The sequence below is a fragment of the Trichoplusia ni genome, chromosome 5 (genome assembly GCF_003590095.1).
Source record: "Trichoplusia ni isolate ovarian cell line Hi5 chromosome 5, tn1, whole genome shotgun sequence".
Classification (NCBI taxonomy): Eukaryota; Metazoa; Arthropoda; class Insecta; order Lepidoptera; family Noctuidae; genus Trichoplusia; species Trichoplusia ni.
The window spans coordinates 7,309,248-7,330,949 of NC_039482.1; the positions used below are offsets into that span (position 1 = coordinate 7,309,248).

General features: G+C 34.6%; 1 protein-coding gene across 2 annotated transcripts in view; it reads left to right on the plus strand.

The window, feature by feature from the left end:
• The window catches only part of LOC113494280 (RNA-binding protein fusilli), a 99,785-nt gene that overhangs the window by 51,106 nt on the left and 26,977 nt on the right, over nucleotides 1-21,702 (plus strand). Inside the window, exons 3-7 of one of the 2 annotated variants that reach the window (XM_026872552.1) lie at nucleotides 544-658; nucleotides 11,768-11,850; nucleotides 13,825-14,009; nucleotides 14,517-14,606; nucleotides 15,415-15,469. In XM_026872552.1, coding sequence (XP_026728353.1) covers nucleotides 544-658; nucleotides 11,768-11,850; nucleotides 13,825-14,009; nucleotides 14,517-14,606; nucleotides 15,415-15,469 — 528 coding nt within the window. Of the gene's footprint in view, nucleotides 1-543; nucleotides 659-11,767; nucleotides 11,851-13,824; nucleotides 14,010-14,516; nucleotides 14,607-15,414; nucleotides 15,470-21,702 lie in introns of those variants that run through there. The other variant, XM_026872551.1, reaches the window with a different exon arrangement.

Sequence of the window (21,702 nt, forward strand, 5' to 3'; positions counted from 1 at the left end):
TTAACATCCTCATTTCGATATGAAACCCTAAAACCAGTCTTCAATCAGCCTGAGAACATTCGATGATCATTTTAGGCCAGTTTCGCGAATCGAGGAAGTACTTGCGCAGGCGCACCGTATCCTTAAGTACTCCCTTCGTTATTGCAGAACTTGTTTTTTAACTGTACAGTCATGAACAAAAGTATGTTGCGGGGAATAATGTTTAAGTATGTCAGTCCTTTTTTATTATTTTGAGAATAACTTTTGGATTTTTCGCTTATTTTCTTATAATCAATGTTTATCATGTGAATTCATATCACAAACTGAAAATATAAAAATGGACTCCTCATCTATTGAAGATCGGATACCAATGGGTGGATCTCAACCGGATCTATCGACTATTTTTACCAATGATCCCCAGGTGACATTAAGGAAGCGTAAAATACAAGATCACAGTTGTGAAATTGGTCAACAATTATCTGATTTCCGTAAGGATATTGTGTCTCTTCTGTCCACGTTCACTACGACACACAACGACAACCTCCAGAAAATGCGTCAAGATATAACCTCTGATATCAAGGAACAGATTAATAGGGTCGCATCGCTGTCCGAGAGTTTGGTTGAAGAACAAAATATAATAAAGGCAGATTTGTCAGCCCTTAAGGATAGATTGAACACTGCCGAAAAGGAAGTCCTCGTCCTGTCCGACACTTCTAAGGTCTACAAAGATGCTGACAAGTCTATCAAGTCCCTGATCAAGGAATGTAATAACGCCAAACAATTTTCAATGCTTAACAACCTGGAGATTTCTGGCATACCATTTACAAAGGGAGAAAACCTATACTCGATCCTCCGCGACTTATGTTTGCGCGTTGGGTTTGCGCTGTTGGAGAGTGACGTCGACACCATTCACCGTGTTCGCCGATTTGGCAGTAACGATGAATCATCCCAGGTGTTGCGACCCCCCGCCATAATCGTGCGGTTCACACAGCGTAAGCGTAAGAACGAGCTATTGGCAGCAGTCCGTGCCCGCCGCGGCCTCACCACCGCTGAGATAGGCCTGCCGGGCGTCGCCGTCACCGTGTATGTAGGAGATCACCTCACGCCAGCAAACAAATTGTTATTGAAGCAGGCGAGAGAACTCAAGGCGGAACTTCAATATACATATCTATGGATACGCGATTGTAAGATATATCTGCGAAAAAACGATAAACACCGTGCTATCTGTATCAGTGATGAGTCAGACTTAATTAAGTTGAGGTGAGGTTTTTATTTGCGTTTCTATGTAGTGTCTAAAATAATAATCATACTGGGTAAATTAAACAACCTGTGTTTGTCTATGTTTACATGCCGTATACGTTATTTTGTACCTTATTTTACATGTTTTAAGAAAGGTTTGACGTTATTTTCATTTTCATTGGATAAAAGCAAAACTTTTATAAGTCTTAATGTTTTCCAATCTATTTGCAGTATTAAAATCAACACTTATTGTCTAATAATTTATACAACTCGTTCTAAATTAATTACAAATGGGGATTTAAACAGTTATACTTATTATAGATTTCGTTGCTGTCTTTTGTTTACGTTATCGCTGCTACCCTTTTATGTTTATTGTCATGCGTCATGTTTATCGGGTCTCACTCTGCATATAGCTATACTTGTTTTATGTTACTGTGATAGTAAACAAACTATTTAACGGTTATTACCAGAATGTAAGGGGATTACGTACCAAATCACATACCTTTTTTTCTCGGGTGTCACTTGCGGATTTTGACTTTATCTGCCTTACTGAAACCTGGTTGACTTCCGATTTTAATAACCGAGAGTATTTTGATAAGAGATATACTGTCTTTCGTTGTGATCGTTCACTTGCCGAGAGTGGGGTAGGTAGGGGTGGTGGTGTGGCCGTGGCGGTGCGTGCTGAGTACCTGCCGGAGCTGCGCGACTGGCCCGTGCCTTCACGTGCTTACTGTGACTGTGTGTGGGTGTCTATCCCCTTAGATATCCGAAATCAAGGACATACTTTTACTATTAATAAGTCAGAGTGTCGTTATTTGAATATTTGTTGTATTTACTTGCCACATGGGCCAGGCCATAGTGATGCTTTAAGCAACTTTATGGACAACGCCGGAACAATTATATCCAATCGTCCGAGAGACATTTTCTTAATTACTGGGGATTTCAATATTCCTGGAGCCATATGGTCAGATTCTGACATACAGATATCACCTAGTAGTAGTTTTGCTATACAAGTGGTCAGTGACTTTCTGGCATTTACCGGGCTGAAACAAAACAATTTTGTAAGTAATGTAAACGATCGGATCCTTGACTTGGTGTTCTGCTCTTCGAGTTGTGTAGTTGTTCCTTGTGATAGCCCTATCGTTACAGAAGATGTACACCACAAATCTCTTTTGATCGATTTGAATTTTGATCACCAACCACCCCTTAAATCTCGTCCACATTTTTGTTATAACTTCCATCTGGCTAATTACGAAGAGATTAATGACAAATTGACAAATGTCGATTGGATTGCTTTCTTTTTAAATTTAAACACAGAATCTAGTGCTAGTAAATTTTACAGTTTTCTAAATAATTTAATTGAATTAAACGTTCCCCGACGTAAGTTACGTTCATCAACCAAAGTTCCAGCTTGGTATAGCAATTCTTTAAAAAAGGTCTTAAATGAAAAGCGTAAGTACCATTCGCTATGGAAGCGTTACAGGAACCCTCTTGATTATGAAAGTTTTAAATTGTTACGAAAAAGATCTGAGAAAATAGAATCTGAGTGTTATAATAGTTACTTATCATTCTCGGAGAATAGAATTAAAAGTAATCCCGACTTCTTTTGGTCTTATATTAAATCCTTCTTTTCTGATAATAGTATACCTTCATCGATGCACTATAGGGGTGAGTGGACAACAAATGGTGAAAAAATTTGTAATCTGTTTAATAATCATTTTCATTCTGTCTTTGAAAAATCAAACCTCGAATCATTTCAGGTTGAAAATTTAACCCCTCCTCTAGACGCGTTAATCGATGTCAATTCTATTGAATTTAACGAAATTACAGTTCTTAAATATCTTAAAGCAGTTAACATACATAAAGGAGCTGGGCCTGATGGAGTGCATCCTCTGTTAATTCATAGATGTGCTGTCTCGCTGGCAAAACCAATTACTATTCTCCTCACAAAATCTATAAAGGAAGGCTGTTTTCCGGCTATTTGGAAATCGGCATGGATAACTCCCATACCAAAAGGGCCAGTTAGTAGCGACATTGAAAAGTATCGTCCCATATCTAAACTATGTCAATTTAGTAAAATATGTGAAAAAATTGTTACAGAACAACTTTTTAGTGTAGTTCATCGTCATATTGCACATGAACAACACGGTTTTTACAAGGGTCGCTCTGTTGATAGTAATCTGTTGGTGTTTACCACTAAAATTCTTGATGCTATGGATAAGGGGTACAGCGTTGATGCTGTTTATGCTGACTTTGCTAAAGCTTTTGATAAAATTTGTCATAAAAGCTTATTAATTAAGCTCTGGCACCTCGGCATACACGGTGACCTTTTCCGCTGGATCAAGTCTTACGTCGAAAATCGAAATCAATGTGTTGTTCTATCAGGTTTCAAATCCGAACAAAAAAATGTCACTTCAGGAGTCCCACAGGGATCCCATCTAGGTCCTCTGTTATTCACATTATATATAAATGATTTAAACAAATATATTTCACACTCTGACATTTTGTTGTATGCGGATGATACAAAAATATTTAGTGTTATTCGTGAAAACAAAGACAGTGAGCTCCTACAACAAGATTTAAATAATTTTGAAAAGTTCTGCAATGATAATAATTTGTTTTTAAATCTTGATAAATGTCACGTTATAACCTTTTCCAGGAAACGTAAAGTTCTAATTCACGATTACAAACTAAATGACAGGTGTCTTAGCAGAGTGTCACAGATCCGAGATCTTGGTGTTATCATGGACTCACAACTGACTTTTATACCTCACATTGATGCAATGCTAAAAAAATCATATAAACAATTAGGCTTAATATTGCGTCTTGGTAAACCCTTTAAAAAATCGTTGACGTACAAAATTTTGTACAACAGTTTCGTTCGTAGTCGAATAGAATTCGCTTGTGCTGTCTGGAAACCGAACTTTAAGGTACATACATACAGAATTGAGAATATTCAAAAAAAATTCTTAAAGGCCCTTGATTTTAGAATGGGTTTTAACCATTCTAATTATGAACAATCATTAAAAGGTCATAACTTCAAATCTCTGGAAGTGCGTCGAGATTGCATAGACGTGGTCTTATTATACAAAATAATCAATAACGTTTTGGACGTCCCCTTGCTTCTGCATAACATATCATTTAGAGTGCCCCGAAGACATGAGCGTAGATGTCGTAAAAAAGAATTATTCTGTATCCCCAAATGTAAAACATCCTACTGTAAAAACATGTTCATAAGGCGTGCATGTAAATTTTATAATGATAGTGATAGACTGTCTGATATTGATATTTTCTGCTGTACATTAAATTCTATTAAAAAAGCTTTCGACTGATAAATGTAATGGATGATGATGATGATATGGTTAAACTAATTATTAATGGTTTAACCATGTTATCATCATCTTCTCCGGTACTTCTTGAATACTTCTATCATTTCTTTTGGTCTTGTAATAACTTTAAGCTGTTCTTGTTAAGATATATTGTAACTTTAAGGAAACTATAGGTCTGTTTATGTTAATGTTTAACTTTATTATATGATAACTGTGTGACCGTTTGTTTTCTGATAAATAAATAAATAAAAAATAAATAAAATATAAGTTACAACCGTTTGAACAGAAAATATTATTCGATTAAAGACCAGAAAATACTATATGACTAAACAAAAAAATCTGTTAAGGTAATTAAAGTTACTAAAACAATAAATTAAACATTTAAATTATCAAAGCAAAAAGGCTGAACAGCAGAAGACCATAGCCATCAGGATTATGAATTATGAACCTAAACTAAACTTATTATAAACTCTATGGTATAATGAAACTTGACGTGTATGATTGTTGAAATGAAACTACTTTTACGGATTTTATCGCGGTTTAATTTTAGATTTTAGTTCCCGACGTTTCGAAACCTTTGCAGGTATCATGGTCACGGGCAGACTGAGATGGCGTTCGTCTCGACAGAAGATATTGTTTCATTTCAATGTCTCACATTCGCGTAAACCTAAGAAACCACTGTGTATGATTGTACTTAACAAAAAGTTAAGGCGGATACTAAGTTTTTGAGGTTACTTTCGATCGCGACCCTCCTCGGAGGAAGTCTTGAACCAAGTTAGTGTTGTTTTGTATGGTATATATATTAAATGAAAATAGTGGTTTCTTAGGTTTACCCGAATGTGAGACATTGAAATGAAACAATATCTTCTGTCGAGACGAACGCCATCTCAGTCTGCCCGTGACCATGATACCTGCAAAGGTTTCGAAACGTCGCCGCGTCGGGAACTAAAATCTAAAATTAAACCGCGATAAAATCCGTAAAAGTAGTTTCATTTCAATTAAATGAAAATGTTGATATTATACCAGCTGTGCTTTCTCATTATAATAGAGGTACCTCACTGTAGATCTGATAGATGGATCTCTTTGTAGAGAGTATTTTAAAGCAATCGAATCTTGCGGTCAAACGAATTGAATATATCAGTTAAATAATTAAAAAGCCCTCTGGTGTCTTTTCTACAAACTATGCCACCTTTACGATTTTTTTAAACTAGTTCCATAGTTTGTATATATTTTAGTTGAAGTTTGAATAGTTGTTTTAACATTAAATGTGACTAGAAAAGAGTGAAATTAAGTAATAAGACGTTGTTTTTGTGAGAGAATTAAAACTTATATTCGATAAATAATACAGAAATAATTGTACTTAAAAAACAGGTATATTAAATCATGAGTTATGACTTCTCCCGCGCTTTCAACAAATCTTATTTGCGTGTGTGCGTAAAACAAGCTTTATCTATTGGTTCTACACATATTATTCATTCACAGGACGCTCGCACTCTTTTGTCTCATTGATTGCAACATCTTACATCTCTTTCTCCTAGAAAGGTCGTATGCCCTTCGAAATTTAAAATCTATACACAGCATTTGTGAAAATATTTATAGGCATTCTTCGATAATCAAAAACAGACCTTATGTAACACAAGCTAAAGTTCATTTTGTATTACAAGTGTAATTATTTATTATTAAATGGTAAAAACCGCTTATAACCAGTTTCAATGATAGATGCGGATGGAAACCGGTTCGCAAATTATATGAAGTAACATTAAAATTATTTGTTTATTTACTTTTACGCGCATTTTATTTGCATTTTAATGTCGCGTTTTATTACACCGGTAAAAACTGAGAAAACATTATTAAATACAAACTGCCTTGAATAATTGAAAATCAAACTTTAACTTAGGTATTAGGCATCTTTTCTTTCTCGTTACATAATTTATAAAGGATAGCACAATATTTCGACCATCAAACGATTATTTTGAGAACTTCAAGTCTAGTCTTCTAATTTTTTGCGTTTCTTTTTAATGTGAAATGGGGCCGTCTTGAAATCTTTTTAATTCAATTGAATTTTACAAACAGCGACAGACCTTATTATAGTTATTAATGTTATTATCTATTAAAAAAACTAAATTCTATTGCTCTTAGGTGATAAAATATTTATTGTCGTCCTATCCTCCATTCCTATCAAAATATTTTAGTTAAGCTTGTAGAAAATTAAATACTAATTGGATTCTGAGATTTACGCTACGTATAAACATTTAAATTAATTGTTCTTAAACAGTCTGCCAATGCCTGTGATCAGTGCTAAAATACTTAATCGTCTGAAACTAAAAACTATTTTAACCTCCATATATAATTTGATAAAAAATACTACCAATGAAATCAGTTTTTAAAAATATATCTATTCTGCAAACTTTTGAATGCAGAAAGAATATAAAACTAAACCCAAGATAACTAAATAAAGGCTTAAAAAAATATACGAATCTAATTGCAAACCAACTCCTTTTCTCAGTCAGGTGAACCTATCTTTAAAGTTAAACCTTGCTCCAAAAAATTATCAACAAATATACATAGCAAGCTACGGAAATGCACCGATGTTTACCAACGCGACAGCCGACAGGTACCGGTAACCTGTTCCTAACAGTACCGCCGCGTACCGACGTCCCGGGTTCGATGCCCGGCCACGCTTGTCACTTGCCGCCAAAAACACACCAATTAGCTGGCTATTGGGACTGGACTGTTGCTATGTCGATTATGTTATTTACTTTGGTAGGTTATGGAATATGTTCTTTTGTTTAATGTATATCCTTACTATTCCTTGTTAATATTATAAATTATGTGAAAGTGTGGATGTTTGGATGTTTGTTACTCAATCACGCAAAAACGGCTAAACGGATTTCGAAGAAATTTGGCATGCATATAGCCATTGACATAGAAAAGAACAAAGGCTACCTTTTACACAGATTTTTGAAATAACTCCCGATGGAAAATTAAAAAGGTGTGTAAAAGATATAAGATCACTAAGGGGATGTATGTCCATGGAAACGGGAACCACCGAACGCTGTAAACTGAAGTCCAGGCAGACGGAGTCGCGGGCAACAACTAGTTACAAATATATGTATTGTATAGTGTGTAGTACCTGTTGTCTAGTATGTACTCATAATATAAGTTTTGCTTAGTTTGACACTAGATGGCGTTGTGTGTTATTGTTGGCCAATGTATGTTTTGTTTTGGTATAAAACGTTTAGAGTTTTTTTTTCAATAGAACGACAATCTGGGCATCCAGGGGTAATAAATCTGTTGCAGCTAAAGGTCCTAAAGTGCATTTTTAGAGCTATTGGAAATGAAATAACTTTGATTTAAAATTAAATATATATATATATCTTACGAGAATTAAATAATGTGTTATTGTATTGAATGTTTTTATTCGATTAATAAAAGAAGTTCAGACGCATGGAGAATGCACTTAAAAATCTGAGGGCACGGCAGTGCCCCTGCCAAGTCTCGAGCAAAACGGGCACGGCCGTACCATCTTTTCTCGAAGCGATTCGCGGCTGTTTCGCCCCCTCTGTATCTTCGACGTGGACAAAGCTAGGAGTTTAGCTTTTCGGGGAATAATAGTAGGCATTAGAACAAGCTTAAGTTCGAAATTACATGCCAATTGAATTAATGGTTTAGGAGTTACGGTCGATCAAAGTTACACCATTTTGTCACTCACTGACTCACTGACTCACTGACAGATCATCAAAAATCTAAGGTACTTCTAGCAGACTTAGAAACTTCAAATTTTGCACCAAGATAGGTCCTTAGCCACATATAAAGGAAAAATTATAAAAACATTAAAAAATAATATGCCATAGAAAACAATTTTATATTTGCGGTTTGGCAAGAACATTATGTATGGATTTTGACTGCATTGTTAACTTTGTTCGTTGTTTAAGTACCTATTCAATTGGATGAATACATACATAGAATAGAAAAGAATAATATAAATGTAATACACAGACTATCATTAATACAAATTAATACATAAAATTCATAATTCATTAAATTAATAAAGCTAAAACTCCATTGTATTGCGATAAATATTGTATGCGCGCTCGATAGATGGCGTTGTACGTGTCTGAATCGCGCTATGGTTTCGTTACAAAGCGCAGTCTAAGTAGTACTTCAGAATAATTCGATAATTTTCATTTGATAGCGCCACCTGTCTATGAAAAACCATTTCGAAACTAAAAAATATTGTAGTGATAATTGATATTCGGAGAACTTTACGTGTTATTTAGTTTAGTTTAGCTATAGTTTGTAAGTTAGTAGATATATATGCATATATATATAAGTTTAAGCTTGTTTACATTAGAAGTAACGAAGTCTCAGAGAAGAAACAAAAGAGATAGAGATAGAGAATGGGTTCTAAGCAAAGCAGTAGCTGAAGTCCTAGAAATTATGACACCTAAAAAAAAAGAAAGAAATACACTTACAAAAAATAAATGAGATCCCACCAAAAACATTAAATGTAAAAAAATGCCAAGTCTCTCGATGCAGTCTTTCCATCGTAAAAAGTTTTGAGATCTCATAGAAGCCAAGTCCTATTCAAAATATTTTGTAGTTATAAATCAACATTTAGTAATTGTATCAATAGTTTTCTTTATATTATAATTATAGTGACTTGGCAATGAGCACAAATTAAAAGCTGCTTGATGCCTGGAATTATGTGCAAATGTTACTGACGAGACCAGTGATCAGATTATTTGTTATGTGTGAATCATGATGGTCACTACCGACTACATGCTCCAATACAATAATTAAGAATACCTTACGGGCCATCGCTTTATGAAAGTAAATGAATCGAGAGTACACTAAGACTGACTGCCGTTGCCGAAATTCGGTTGGGACGACACGGATAAACCAAAAGAAAATTAATTTTGTGATATTAATGTTTACGCATGCGGTGTGTGTAACTTTCAACTCCTACAAATATGCCGTTTTATTTGTTTCTTCTTGTGCTCATTGCCAAGTCACTATAATTATAATATAAAGAAAACTATTGATACAATTACTAAATGTTGATTTATAACTACAAAATATTTTGAATAGGACTTGGCTTCTATGAGATCTCAAAACTTTTTACGATGGAAAGACTGCATCGAGAGACTTGGCATTTTTTTACATTTAATGTTTTTGGTGGGATATGTTTTTTTAACAGAAACCTGATCATTCTAGCACATTCAGTTCCTAGGTTTCCCCGAAAAATAAAGATATAGAGATACGTAAATTAAAATAGAGTTTTACATAATAAATTATTTAATAATAACACAATTATGCAATATTAATTTATTATTATTCAAATATGTATACATAACTATTATGTAAAACTTGGCATCTCTGGTGCACGCCTGGTCAATCATCTATTAGGGTTACGTAGGTAAATAAGAAATCCCCTGTTGTGTATCAGGTATGTAAAAAACGAAATAACGGGATGTTTTTAGGATTTATTACCCGGAGGATAAAAATGCAGCCCCATCTAAAATATTCTATATCTGGTCCCCAATTCTGCTATTTACAATGGCCGATGAATGAATAAAAATTCGATAAATTGACTCAATTCGTATTATTCTAAACATTTTTAAACACAGTATGTAATTGTAAATTCGATAGGGGGCGGAACACTCACGGTCAATACCACGAATTTTCAATTATTGTTTTGGCAAAATGCTTAAGAGAATAGGAATAGTTTCAAATTTAATCCGATTGCCATTCATCGGCCATTGTAAATAGGAGAATTGAGGCCCTGCCTGCCACTGCCTAACGCTTTAAAAAAAGAGAGGCAGCAACAGAATAACTTGAATAGGCTTAAAATTGAATGAGAATTCAGTCACTAAGTAGGACTTTAAATTGCTAATTCCATAAAATTTAGGTTTTTTTTTCTCTTGATTTATTTGGCAACTTCTTATTAACAAATACTGTTTAAGTTTAACAAAAAACTATCATTCAAACGTGAAAAGTCTTAACTGTCTAACTTATTTACGTAAATTAAATATTTTCTATTCGCACTTACAAATACTCCTACGTAACTAACATTTTTTGTACGGAACTCGTGTAAATATAAAACACACACTTGGCAGTTTTTACTGCTATTATCATTGATTAAACTTAGAAGTATTGTTTGTGAGAAAAAATATTATAATTGATGAAAATAACACGTTCTTGAATAACTTTGTAAGGCTGTGTACACATGTACCGGCTTAGTAGTTTTTTGACTGTTGGTCTTCAATAGCAAAGATTATCTTTGCTGCACTTGACGTATCGTTTAATGACAGGCGTCCGTCATCCATTCAAATTCGTAATTGCTTCTGAGTGAGTTATTTGATTAGGTTACGAAAGAGGTTGTATGTTAAGATGTAGGTACTTATTATACTATGGTTTTTTTTTGGACTGCATCAAGGAAGGTTTTTTTATGAAAATTGTTAGAATAGAAAATTATTAATTGGTTTTAGCCGGACGGCCATTTTTTCTTCTTTTATCAATACATATAGTAAAACCATTGCTTTCTTGATACGAGAAATAAAAGATTTTATACCATTGGTTACACAAACGGAAAAGGCGACGAATAAAAAAAGATCACTCCCGCCACAAAATTACCGCCATATAATTAACATACAAGTACTTCTCTTTTAGGTTATATTAATATTCACTGTTACTTATGGACAATTACCAATCACTATGAAATAGGCATACTTTATTTATAACTTCCAAACATCCAAGTTATGTGATCACATCTATTCTGTATTCACCTTAACCGCTGCATTAAGGTCACCGTGCTTAGGGCAGTACCAGACACTTGTAATGACTTGTTGATTTGATTACGTCTAATTTCCGCGGTTATACGAAGGACGGCTTGTGTAAAGATATTATTTGACTTTGGGATTATTAATATTACTGTATGCCAGCTCTTGAAACGTAAAATCGGGATAAAATCAGCCTATGGTGGTTATGTTATTTAATAAACTATCTTTAACCAAATTGCGTCGAAAACCGTTCATTCAAATGTTCACTTACTAATATTATAAACACAAACTTTGTTGTTTATAATATTAGTAGGTTGTCTTCTCATTCACGTGACAACTACGCCGGAAGAAACCTGGTCCTTAATTAATTTAATTATTAATCACTTATGTATTGTGGATAGATTCTGATGTTAATATTTCTTTTATTTCTGCTTCCAGTTCGACGAGTTCGTGAGATCTCTGCAGGTGGACCCTCACTCACCACTCTTCAGGCTCGTGACGGACGGACAGCCTCCTTTAAGGTATGTTAACGAACTTCTTATTAAAAATACTGCATATAAAGCAGGACCATATCCATTAGTATCCCATATGGCCTAGAGGCTTAAATTCCTGGCTTTCCCAAAGAGGCTGGCATGCAAGTGTTTTTGCGTTTTGACCAGGTGGAAATCCACATGAATGAGCGGACTACAATGCATATCAGTTTCTCTGTTCCACAACGGCAATAAACCTGTTTTCAAAGCTCATTGGTGCAGTTTCCTTGATCTCTTTCTTCAAATCATTATTTGTTTTCCTTATCTTCTGAATTCTAACGTTAGGTTAGTCCGTCTCGATACAGTATAACAATGCCTGAGGTTGTGTTGATTTGTGATTTCATAGAAATGAACGAAAACACATATCTTATCCTCACACTTGAAGTTAAAAATTAAAATAATATAATTTCCACACCAAAAATACCCTCTATCGTATCTTCATTCCATAATACAGCCTTTTCTTCAGTAAGACGTCAAGCCAAAATGAACCTTACGTCACACCAATTTACTGATCGTCATTCTAGGGCAGGTTATGCCAAAAAGTGCTTTTAAAATCGTCCGAACACGATTCCAATCTGTCCACATCCGGTAAACATATAATAAGAACAGTTTTCCATACTGTTTCCGTTAGACCACGACAAAAAAATCTCCAACGATTTTTCACTGACTGTTTTTTTTTTGTTAGACGAGATGAGAAATAATGACAGTTCAAATACATTGCTACCAATCATGCATCTCTTTTGATACCAGAGCACCTTGAGTCCGCAATGTATTGTGAAGCAATCGTTTATACCAATTGATTGAAAGACAATGTAATTTACATTAAAACAGCCTAAATAATTTCGACATCCTGCAATAAAGATACCGGGAGCTAAGGGCTGTAGTTAAAAAAAAATATATAAAAAAAAAACAAATTGGCAGAGATTAAATAATAAATTCTTTTCACAAAACCTCTTTACGATAGTTCCTTTCCTATTGACATTTGAACTTCGAACTATCGTTTTTTGTCTAAAAGGTTGAACTGTCATCCCGATAACATTTACCCAAATTATCGTAAAGAATAAAAAAATCTCGTACCGTGCAACAACGACCCCACACCGCGATTACATACATATGTAATTTAGTTTCACCAAAAATAAACAATACTATTTTCCCATACATTTAACCTTTTAAAGGTCATCGCGGTTCTGCATAATTACGTTCTGTAATCTAACCATCCATATCTCTTACATCACATACAATTTCATGTATATTTAGGTAAATGTATGGTAAATTATTTTAGATTTTACTATCTATTGTTATCCTAGCTTTGAATGAACTCAATCAATGCATTGGTATGGTAAAATAATGTATGGAAATGACATTCAGATTTCGTTGTGATTGGAAAAAGATTATTTCTTTTTAGAGTTTTTGTATTTTTAGGTTAACTTATGAAAAGCGGGAATTTTAATTTGAATGCAGAGATTCTTGATAAGAAAGAATACATTTATTTACTTTCAGTATTGTGTATTAGGATGAAAAAAGAAGAAATGTTTTAACATATTGAATATATACATTTTTACAGTACATCAGGTTTAGGGAGTTTTGTGTTGAATCTATTCAGGCTAGAAAGGCTTTAGTCAATTTATACACGTATGCATTTACATTTATACACCCAGTCTAACCAATGGGTATCGTGTTGCCCAGGTTACTGGGTTGAGGGGGTCAGATAGGCAGTCGCTCCTTGTAAAACACTGGTACTTAGCTGAATCCGGTTAGACTGGAAACCTACCCCGACAAAGTTGGGAAAAAGCTATTGGGTGACAATATAACTTGGCTTGTAAATGAAAAGGGGTTTGCCACATTTACACGAACTCCGGTAAATCATTCAGGGTCACTTACCACTAGAGCAACAGGCCAGTCATTCACCACTCTCGTATTGAATTTTCGATGTCCAGTAGCTAATACCACTGTTATTTCTTCCAGACAATGTCTCCACCCCGAGGCATGCAGCAAGGATCTCTCTCTGCCGACGTACTACGCCCGTTTTCACGACATTCGCAAGGAGTACGTGCGCGCGTACACTCTGCGCGCGGTGGCGGGCGCGCGCGCTGGGGCGCCGCCTCCGCCGCCGCCAGACCATCCCAGCTCCATGCTGGATATGCTCAACTGTATCCTTTATTATGCAAATATAATTAATAACCATCTTCATAATTCTAGACCAAGCTCTACTCGATAACCTGCGGGGGCAGCGGGATTGTAGGAAAGGGTTACCGTGGCCCTGGAACACAGAGGGCATAGCACAGAACATGGGTGGGTTTTAGTCAGTAGAAGTCTGACATTCTTTTCCGCTAAACCCAAAGCGGAAGCAGTCATTTCAAAAATCATTCACCAAAAGGTCTATAAAGAAGGATCTTTGGAAGAAGGTATTTTTTTAATTTTAATTATGGGAATTGAACTATAAAAGTTGAGAAAGAAATCAAAGGTGGGACGCCATTGACCAGCTGTCAGCTGACCAGCAGGGATATAACTATCCCACAGACTATAATGAATATTATAGTATATTTTCCCCCTCCGAGAGCCAGTCACAGTATCTACTTAAAATAATAGCACCCATATAATAGTTTAAAAAGTGTTTATGTACTTATTTTCCAATGAATCCCTTAGCAACATTTCAGATTTAGGTATAAGCCCCTACAGCGGCGAAAACTTCTACGCGGCTGAGGTCAAAGACATGACCAGTATTATACAGAGGATAATCGCTGATGGTAAGAAAACACTATTTAAGTTAAAGTAACAAATAAACTCCTCTTATACCTTATTAAACAACGTTCGTATGTGTTCGTAAAGTAGGTTATACACCAATAGACAATGATTGAAATGTTTTTGGTCTGTGAAATGTAATGCGGGCACAGACGCAAAAGATTAACAGAGGGCCGAATTTTCAATCGCCAGATAACTTTTATCTGACGAATAAGTCTGACATTTGACAGCTTTTGTATATAAAATATGTCAAACGGCCATATTTAATTTATTCCTCAAATAAAAGTTATCTGGCGATTGAAAAATCGGTCCTAAATAACATAAGAATAACAACGATGTCTAACATTCGCGTAAACTTAAGAAACTACTAAATAACATATTCAATGATATTCTTAGACGATGATTATAATAATGGACGTAGTTATGCAAACTAGAACCAACCCACAACATATTAGTTTTGAGATAATCAGGATTTGTTTTAAAGGTGCGTTCCGTTTTGCTTATAAAATGTTACTCAAACTCGGGTTGGTACCTTTAAACGGCTCATTTTTGCTTTGTGGCTTGCTATATCGGCCAGGATGTTTTCTGAGATGATGTATTACACCATAAACAGCCTATCTACATATATAACTCAATTTCACTCAAAGTGTGGGTTGGTTCTAGTTTGCATAAATACGTCCAATTATAAGACGCTAGTCAAGAGCTTCAATGACCTAAGAATAAGATATTCTAAAGCTTCTCATATAACTTCTATTTATTATTATTTTTGATAATCATATCATTAAGTTTTTAATTACACCTTTCTTATTTCAGGATTCCGGCTGGAACTTCCGGAGACAGTAGACCTAGTTTTAGAAACTGGTATTTGGTGAGTACATATAATATATACATTTTTAAAACTAAACAGTATTTGACATGAGAATATGCTTCTATACTCTATAGATATACAGTTATGATAATGTCAAATATGTTGATATTAAAAAAAAAAACATGTGCCTCTCTGGATTCTGGAGAATGGGAAGTAAGTGACACAGGTATAATCTCACATAAGAAGTTACTAATTTAAAAAATTGCGTTTTTTTTTAAAAATATAGAGCTACAATTATTTGGCTAGAAGTAAAAAGATTTTCAATCCATATGTACTTTTTCAGTCAATTTTAAGGCTAAGATTAACAACTCAACTTCCACAGAAGTTTCTAGCTGCGACTAATAAATATAAACAAGATGGCGGACAAAAACTCGCAACTATTTCATATAAAACCTCTTCCGTAACTTTAATTAGATAAAACATTAAAGTTGACCTTAAATAAATGCAGTGAACTGTTATTAGTGTAATTTAAAAATAAAAAATAATGACCTTACACGCCATTTTGTTTCAAGCTTTTTCCCGCGGTTTTTACTACACTTCGATATTAAATATTGGATTTTCATATAGGAATTAAGTGCTTATTATTGATTGCAAACAAGGAGTAATTAAATAAATCTCGATTTATTTCAGTAAAAGAGTTGAATTCGCCTAAAGTCTTGTTGTAGCAATATACATTTGAAAAAAATGCGTGTTGCGTTTATCAGGCGCCAATGCTTAAAAAAACCCTAAGATGGACCTTTAAAATTTGAATACATGTAAAATAGCAGATTTTCATACAAACAATATAAATGCGGAAGTATAGTGTAATATGTGTTTTTTATTAACTCTTTAAGTCAAACGGCTGAACCGATTTTGATGAAATTTTGTTTGGAGGTGCTGACATCTTGGATTAACACAAAGGCAACCCGAGCAACAGCTAATTTTTTACTTACTCGCAACCTCTATAAGTTATCCTGGACTGTTAACTGTGAGATAACTATAAACAACGTGTGTGTCGAACTACACGCTTACTATAAACACCGCTTCCGTTAGTAAAAAAGCAATCATTTCTTAAAGAAAGTTTTCCTCAAATATTTTTGATGGGAGTTCGAGAAACAAAAAAATTAATAAAAAAAAACGAATTTTACTCTGTTTACAATTTGTCAATTGGCCCACACATGTGTCACTGATTCAGAATTTAAGAGGAATTTCCGCAAACGAAACAATTATAAAAATCGAATTTTACCCTCTTGACAATTTGTCCATTGGCACAAATTCAGCGTTTAAAATAGGCATCTCAAAAACATTTTCACTCAACCTATCTTAACTCTAGAATCAACCCGTTATAGGCGTGAATAATGACCATATCACCTAGTTTCACACAAGGTCGGGATAGAGGACAAACGGACGAACAGATAAGCGCTGATCTTTAGCTGCTCACACGGTTATCACGGCGCGGGCGCATACTGAGTGCCCGTTTGTGTGAAGGAACTTGGAGTAAGCGACCTGGGCCCCGATTCTGCTATTTACAATGGCCGATGAAGTAATGGAAATTGGCTTAAAATTTAATTTTTTGGTATTTTTTCCTACAAAATAATTGGAAATTCAGTACGGGGTTTAACACTCACGGTCAATACAATTACTAAATACAATAATTTCCAATGATTGTGTTGTCCAAATGCTTAAGAGAATAAGAAAAGTTAAAAGTTTAATTCAATCGCCATTGTTCCTCGGCCATTGTGAATAGCAGAATTAGGGCCCTGCACACATCCCATAAAGAGATATTGAAACTGTGAGAAAGGGACGCCGCTCTAATAGTGTAGTATGCTGTCTCATACTACATAATATTGGTGGTATGGTCCCGAACGTAAAAAATGTATGTTTGAATGTATACATATTCGATAAATGAATATTTAAAACGAATTTGTTAAGTAAAAGTTTCTTTAAAAAAAAATATTTTATGAAACATTAACTTCACTCGCAAATCTTCAGTAAGGCAAGGACACGCCAAGATGAACTTTATTTCAATAAGCCTAAAGAATATTCGTTCCTACTTCAAAAAAGACTTACGACCTTTAACTGTTGTGTCATTTCACGTGCACTTATTAAGTGGGAGGTAATCACTTATCTAAGGTAAAGTCCATGAGTATCGGACTTTGTATTGTGACGTCACTATTTACTATTCATTGCTAATCAAGTGCCCTCTTGTAACTAAGTTGATAGGATGAAGTTGTTTGCTTTCTTAAGCTTTATTTCGCAATAAAGTTAAAATAATTTTAGAGTTCGGTACTTAAAGGAAAAATAGGACCCTAATAAGGCTTCGCTGTCTGTCCGTCTGCTACCTGGCTCTCACGAAAGCTGTTAGATGGTAAAAAATATCTCAGATCTACGCTTGACGCTGTTTGTCCATAGAAGGGTGACCCTCTTTATCATAACATGGCAAATGTATGAAGATAAATAAATAAAATAACGAGTTCCTCCGTGTTTCAGCGAGGCACGTAAAATGTTGGGTCCCGGCTGTTATTCATACATCTTTGACTGTCGTTAAAGGTAGTCAGAAGCTAGACAGTCTGACGACCAGTCTAACTAAGGGGTATCGGGTTGAGGAGGTCAGATAGGCAGTCGCTCCTTGTAAAACACTGATATTTGGCTGAATCCGGTTAGACTGGAAGCCGACCCCAACATAGTTGGGAAAAGGTTTGGCCGATGACAACGTATTTTTTGTAGTTTTCGTAACAGTTTACTGGGTGTCCGAATGTGTCTAGATCAATTGAATTTGGCTAGAATTTCGACTGAAATATTGTCCAATTAAATCCAATTTCCTTTCACTCGTCTACAATTGTAATAAACGGAATTGGAACCCAGCTCTAACTGGCTGCCTGGCAACGCTTAATCCACAAGACAGTCGGCTCCTGTCGATACCCAATCAGATATACCTTATCATACAAACTAGTAAACACTGCTTTATCATTGATTAATTATTTTTCTAACTGATAACTTTTCAATCCACAAAAAATGATTTTGTACTCTAAAGTTTTGAGATAAGGTTGAAATTGTATTGCTCATGATGTGTAGTTAGTTGTTGATGCAGGTGCTACATAATATTTATAGTAATTTTGTGTACACTTTACTACTATTGTAGACTAAACCCTACGTGACGGGTTTAGTTTCATTCTCTTTGACTCAAAAACGACTGAACGAATTCGGATATATTAAACAATCAATTTGTAATTATTGTCATTGTTTCTAATACCCCATTTACCTGTACATTTTTAATCTATACTCTATACTAATATATAAAGCTGAAGAGTTTGTTTGTTTGTTTGTTTGAACGCGCTAATCTCAAGAACTACTGGTCCAAATTGAAAAAATCTTTTTGTGTTGAATAGAACATTCATCGAGGAAGGCTTTAGGCTATAAACCACGCTGCGACTAATATGAGCGAAGATAGGTACAATGGAAAATGTGAAAAAACAGGGCAGGTATAAATCATAACATATATCTTCTTCCCACGGGAACGAAGTCGCGGGCAACAGCTAGTCAGAGATATGTTAAATATCCTTCATACAAAATAAATAACTACACAGAAAACCTAGAATCGATGAATAAACAGAAGCAAAATATCGTGAATTCATTAAAGGCAAATCCTCAATCGTAAAACATAAATCGCACTAATTACAACTATAGGCAGAATAAAAATTACGTAACTCAAAACTTAATACATATAATTGTTAAATACATTAATATTTTGTCTGTAAACATAAAAATTGAGTACCTACGTATCAACAAATTTCAGTACACGTGCAATACTGCAACGGCAGGCGGCACTGTGCGCCTTAGCTGTTACCTAAACAACCCTGTACCATGAAACTCTTAGTGTAAGCGATAACTGGCGGTTTGTAGCCTTAATTTAGTGTCCATTGCTTCATAAATACGAAGTACCTAGTGGTCATAATGACATTTGAGGCAAAAAATGGGTGGAAAGGGTGGATATGGTAACAGCAAATGCAGATTGAAGCAATTGTTGTAATCCATTTCTATGATACCTTGAAGTTGAACTTATATCGAAGAGTAATTTCATCAAAATAGGTTGAGCGGTTTAGCCGTGAAAGTGAAACACACAAAAAAACTTTTTTTTTGTTTCACCATGACATGTTGTTCGAAATGCTATAATAACTACGGTTTCAAGATTGATTGAAAGTAAGATTTGATAACTATTCAAACAAATATCACCATCTCTTTCTAAAAATGACTCTTGCACACCATTTAATAAAAAGTACGAAATTTATCAAAATGTTACTAGGAATCAATTCCTACTAAGAATTCGACAATTACAGGAAAATTTAACTAAGGAAAAAAATGCTGAAAAATATTCAATTTTATCAATTTAGGTTCGTATGTTTAAGATTAGACTGTCGAAAATACTTGGAAACTAACTTATAACTTTTGTTGTTATAATCTAGTGTAATGCGGGTTTGGGTGTTGAAATGTAGGTAGTTTTAATTTCTAAAAAAGAAATCGAGGAACCTTTATTATGAGTTAAAATTTATAATGAGTGCGTCGCAAAACTACTAACTAGGATACTTAATTATCTTTAGATTTTTAGTCAGAAGACTAAAGACGCTGTGACTTATTGCAAAAGAAAAGCAAAAGTATTGAAAAGAAAGATTTATTAAAAAAAAAGTAATTGATAGGATCGAAGACGTTCTTTTCGACAAACTCGATGGGAAAACCGTTGTGTATCCAGTATTTATGGAATTTTGTTAACCTTTCTCGGTAACTGGACTAGTCAATAATAATTTTTTTACATAACCGAACCATTTTGAGAGTAGCCGTATCAAACAATCATACAAACTTCAAAAGTTCAATTCAACAACAATTATAAACATGAAGGTAGTTAGCAATAACTCAGCTCTCAATACAAAACATTCAAAATCCTAAATGAAATACGCAATGCCAATGAAAATCGAAAATAAGTTCGTAACAAACTCAAGTTTCATAATACGGGTATAAAACTCCTGCGCATGCGAAGTGTCGCCAACGTCACGTCAACGCATTGTGAGCTTGTGGCATTCCGTCTCGGGCAGCGCGCGCGGTGGACGTCTTTACAAACCGTCAAACTAACCTTATCATAAAATTTTATGTTTTGGAACGCGACTTCTTAACCGTGGTGGTGCAATAAAAAGTACTGATAAGCAAAGGATGACAATCCCGATCCTTGCTTATCGGTTTTTCTAGTGCTTGTGTTGGTTTATGATAAAGTGTACGCTTTCGGGACTCTTTACGCCGCTATCGGTCTACAACGGCTACTTAGATAAAAAGGTGAGCGTTGATAGCTTTTCGATAATTTGTTTGCTTTGCCACTCATTCATTTGTAAGAAACAATTTTAAACTAGGACTTGTTAGACATTGTTTTAGTACTGTTTAGCAATAGCTCATAGGTATACTGATCTTAATACCTGAAGTATTATGTGGATTTATAATTTTCTTGATTGTTTCATCAACTCGAAGAAGTTTCCATGCTTCAATAACATTACAATCAGCCAGCAACTTTACCTACAGTTTAAACCATATTCTTGTTAAAATAACTACCATTGAACACCACGCTGGCTTACGGGCTGATATTCAGTTGTTTTTTAAATCATTTCTGCACTTCAGTAATAAAAAACCCCGGTCAATTACTAGTCAGACTGACGACTTTCGTATAGGCTAGAGAAAACAATATTTCAAAGTACCAACCGCTGCTTCTTCGATTGAGATTTGAATTATTTGTTGTTATGGAGGCAACAGAAATACACCATCTGTGAAAATTTCATCTCTCCAGCCATGACGGTTTTTGAAATACAGCCTTGTATCGAACGGACAGGCGTACCACCATCACTATAAAATAGGAAGTTAAATAGACTAAACATAAGTACCAATTAATAACCTATTGTAAGTTATTCATGATAACTTTATAACTCTGTACTGTCTTTTAAAAGTCTTATTGGCGTATTTGTTTGTCGCAGAAGTACTTACATTGGTAATATATAATACAATGGGTGAATGTGCAATGTGAATATTAACATTAAAACATTTATATACCGATAAAAAGTTCAGTATTATTCAACAAAGAAGTTTGTATTTTTCCACATGTTTCGATTCATTTTGGTACTATCAACTGCAAAAGTCTTCTATGTACTTGCTTTTTTCTGTTGTAGTGGACTGTACCTATTTTACTTACTCCATACATACTTGACATAAGGTAGATTAGA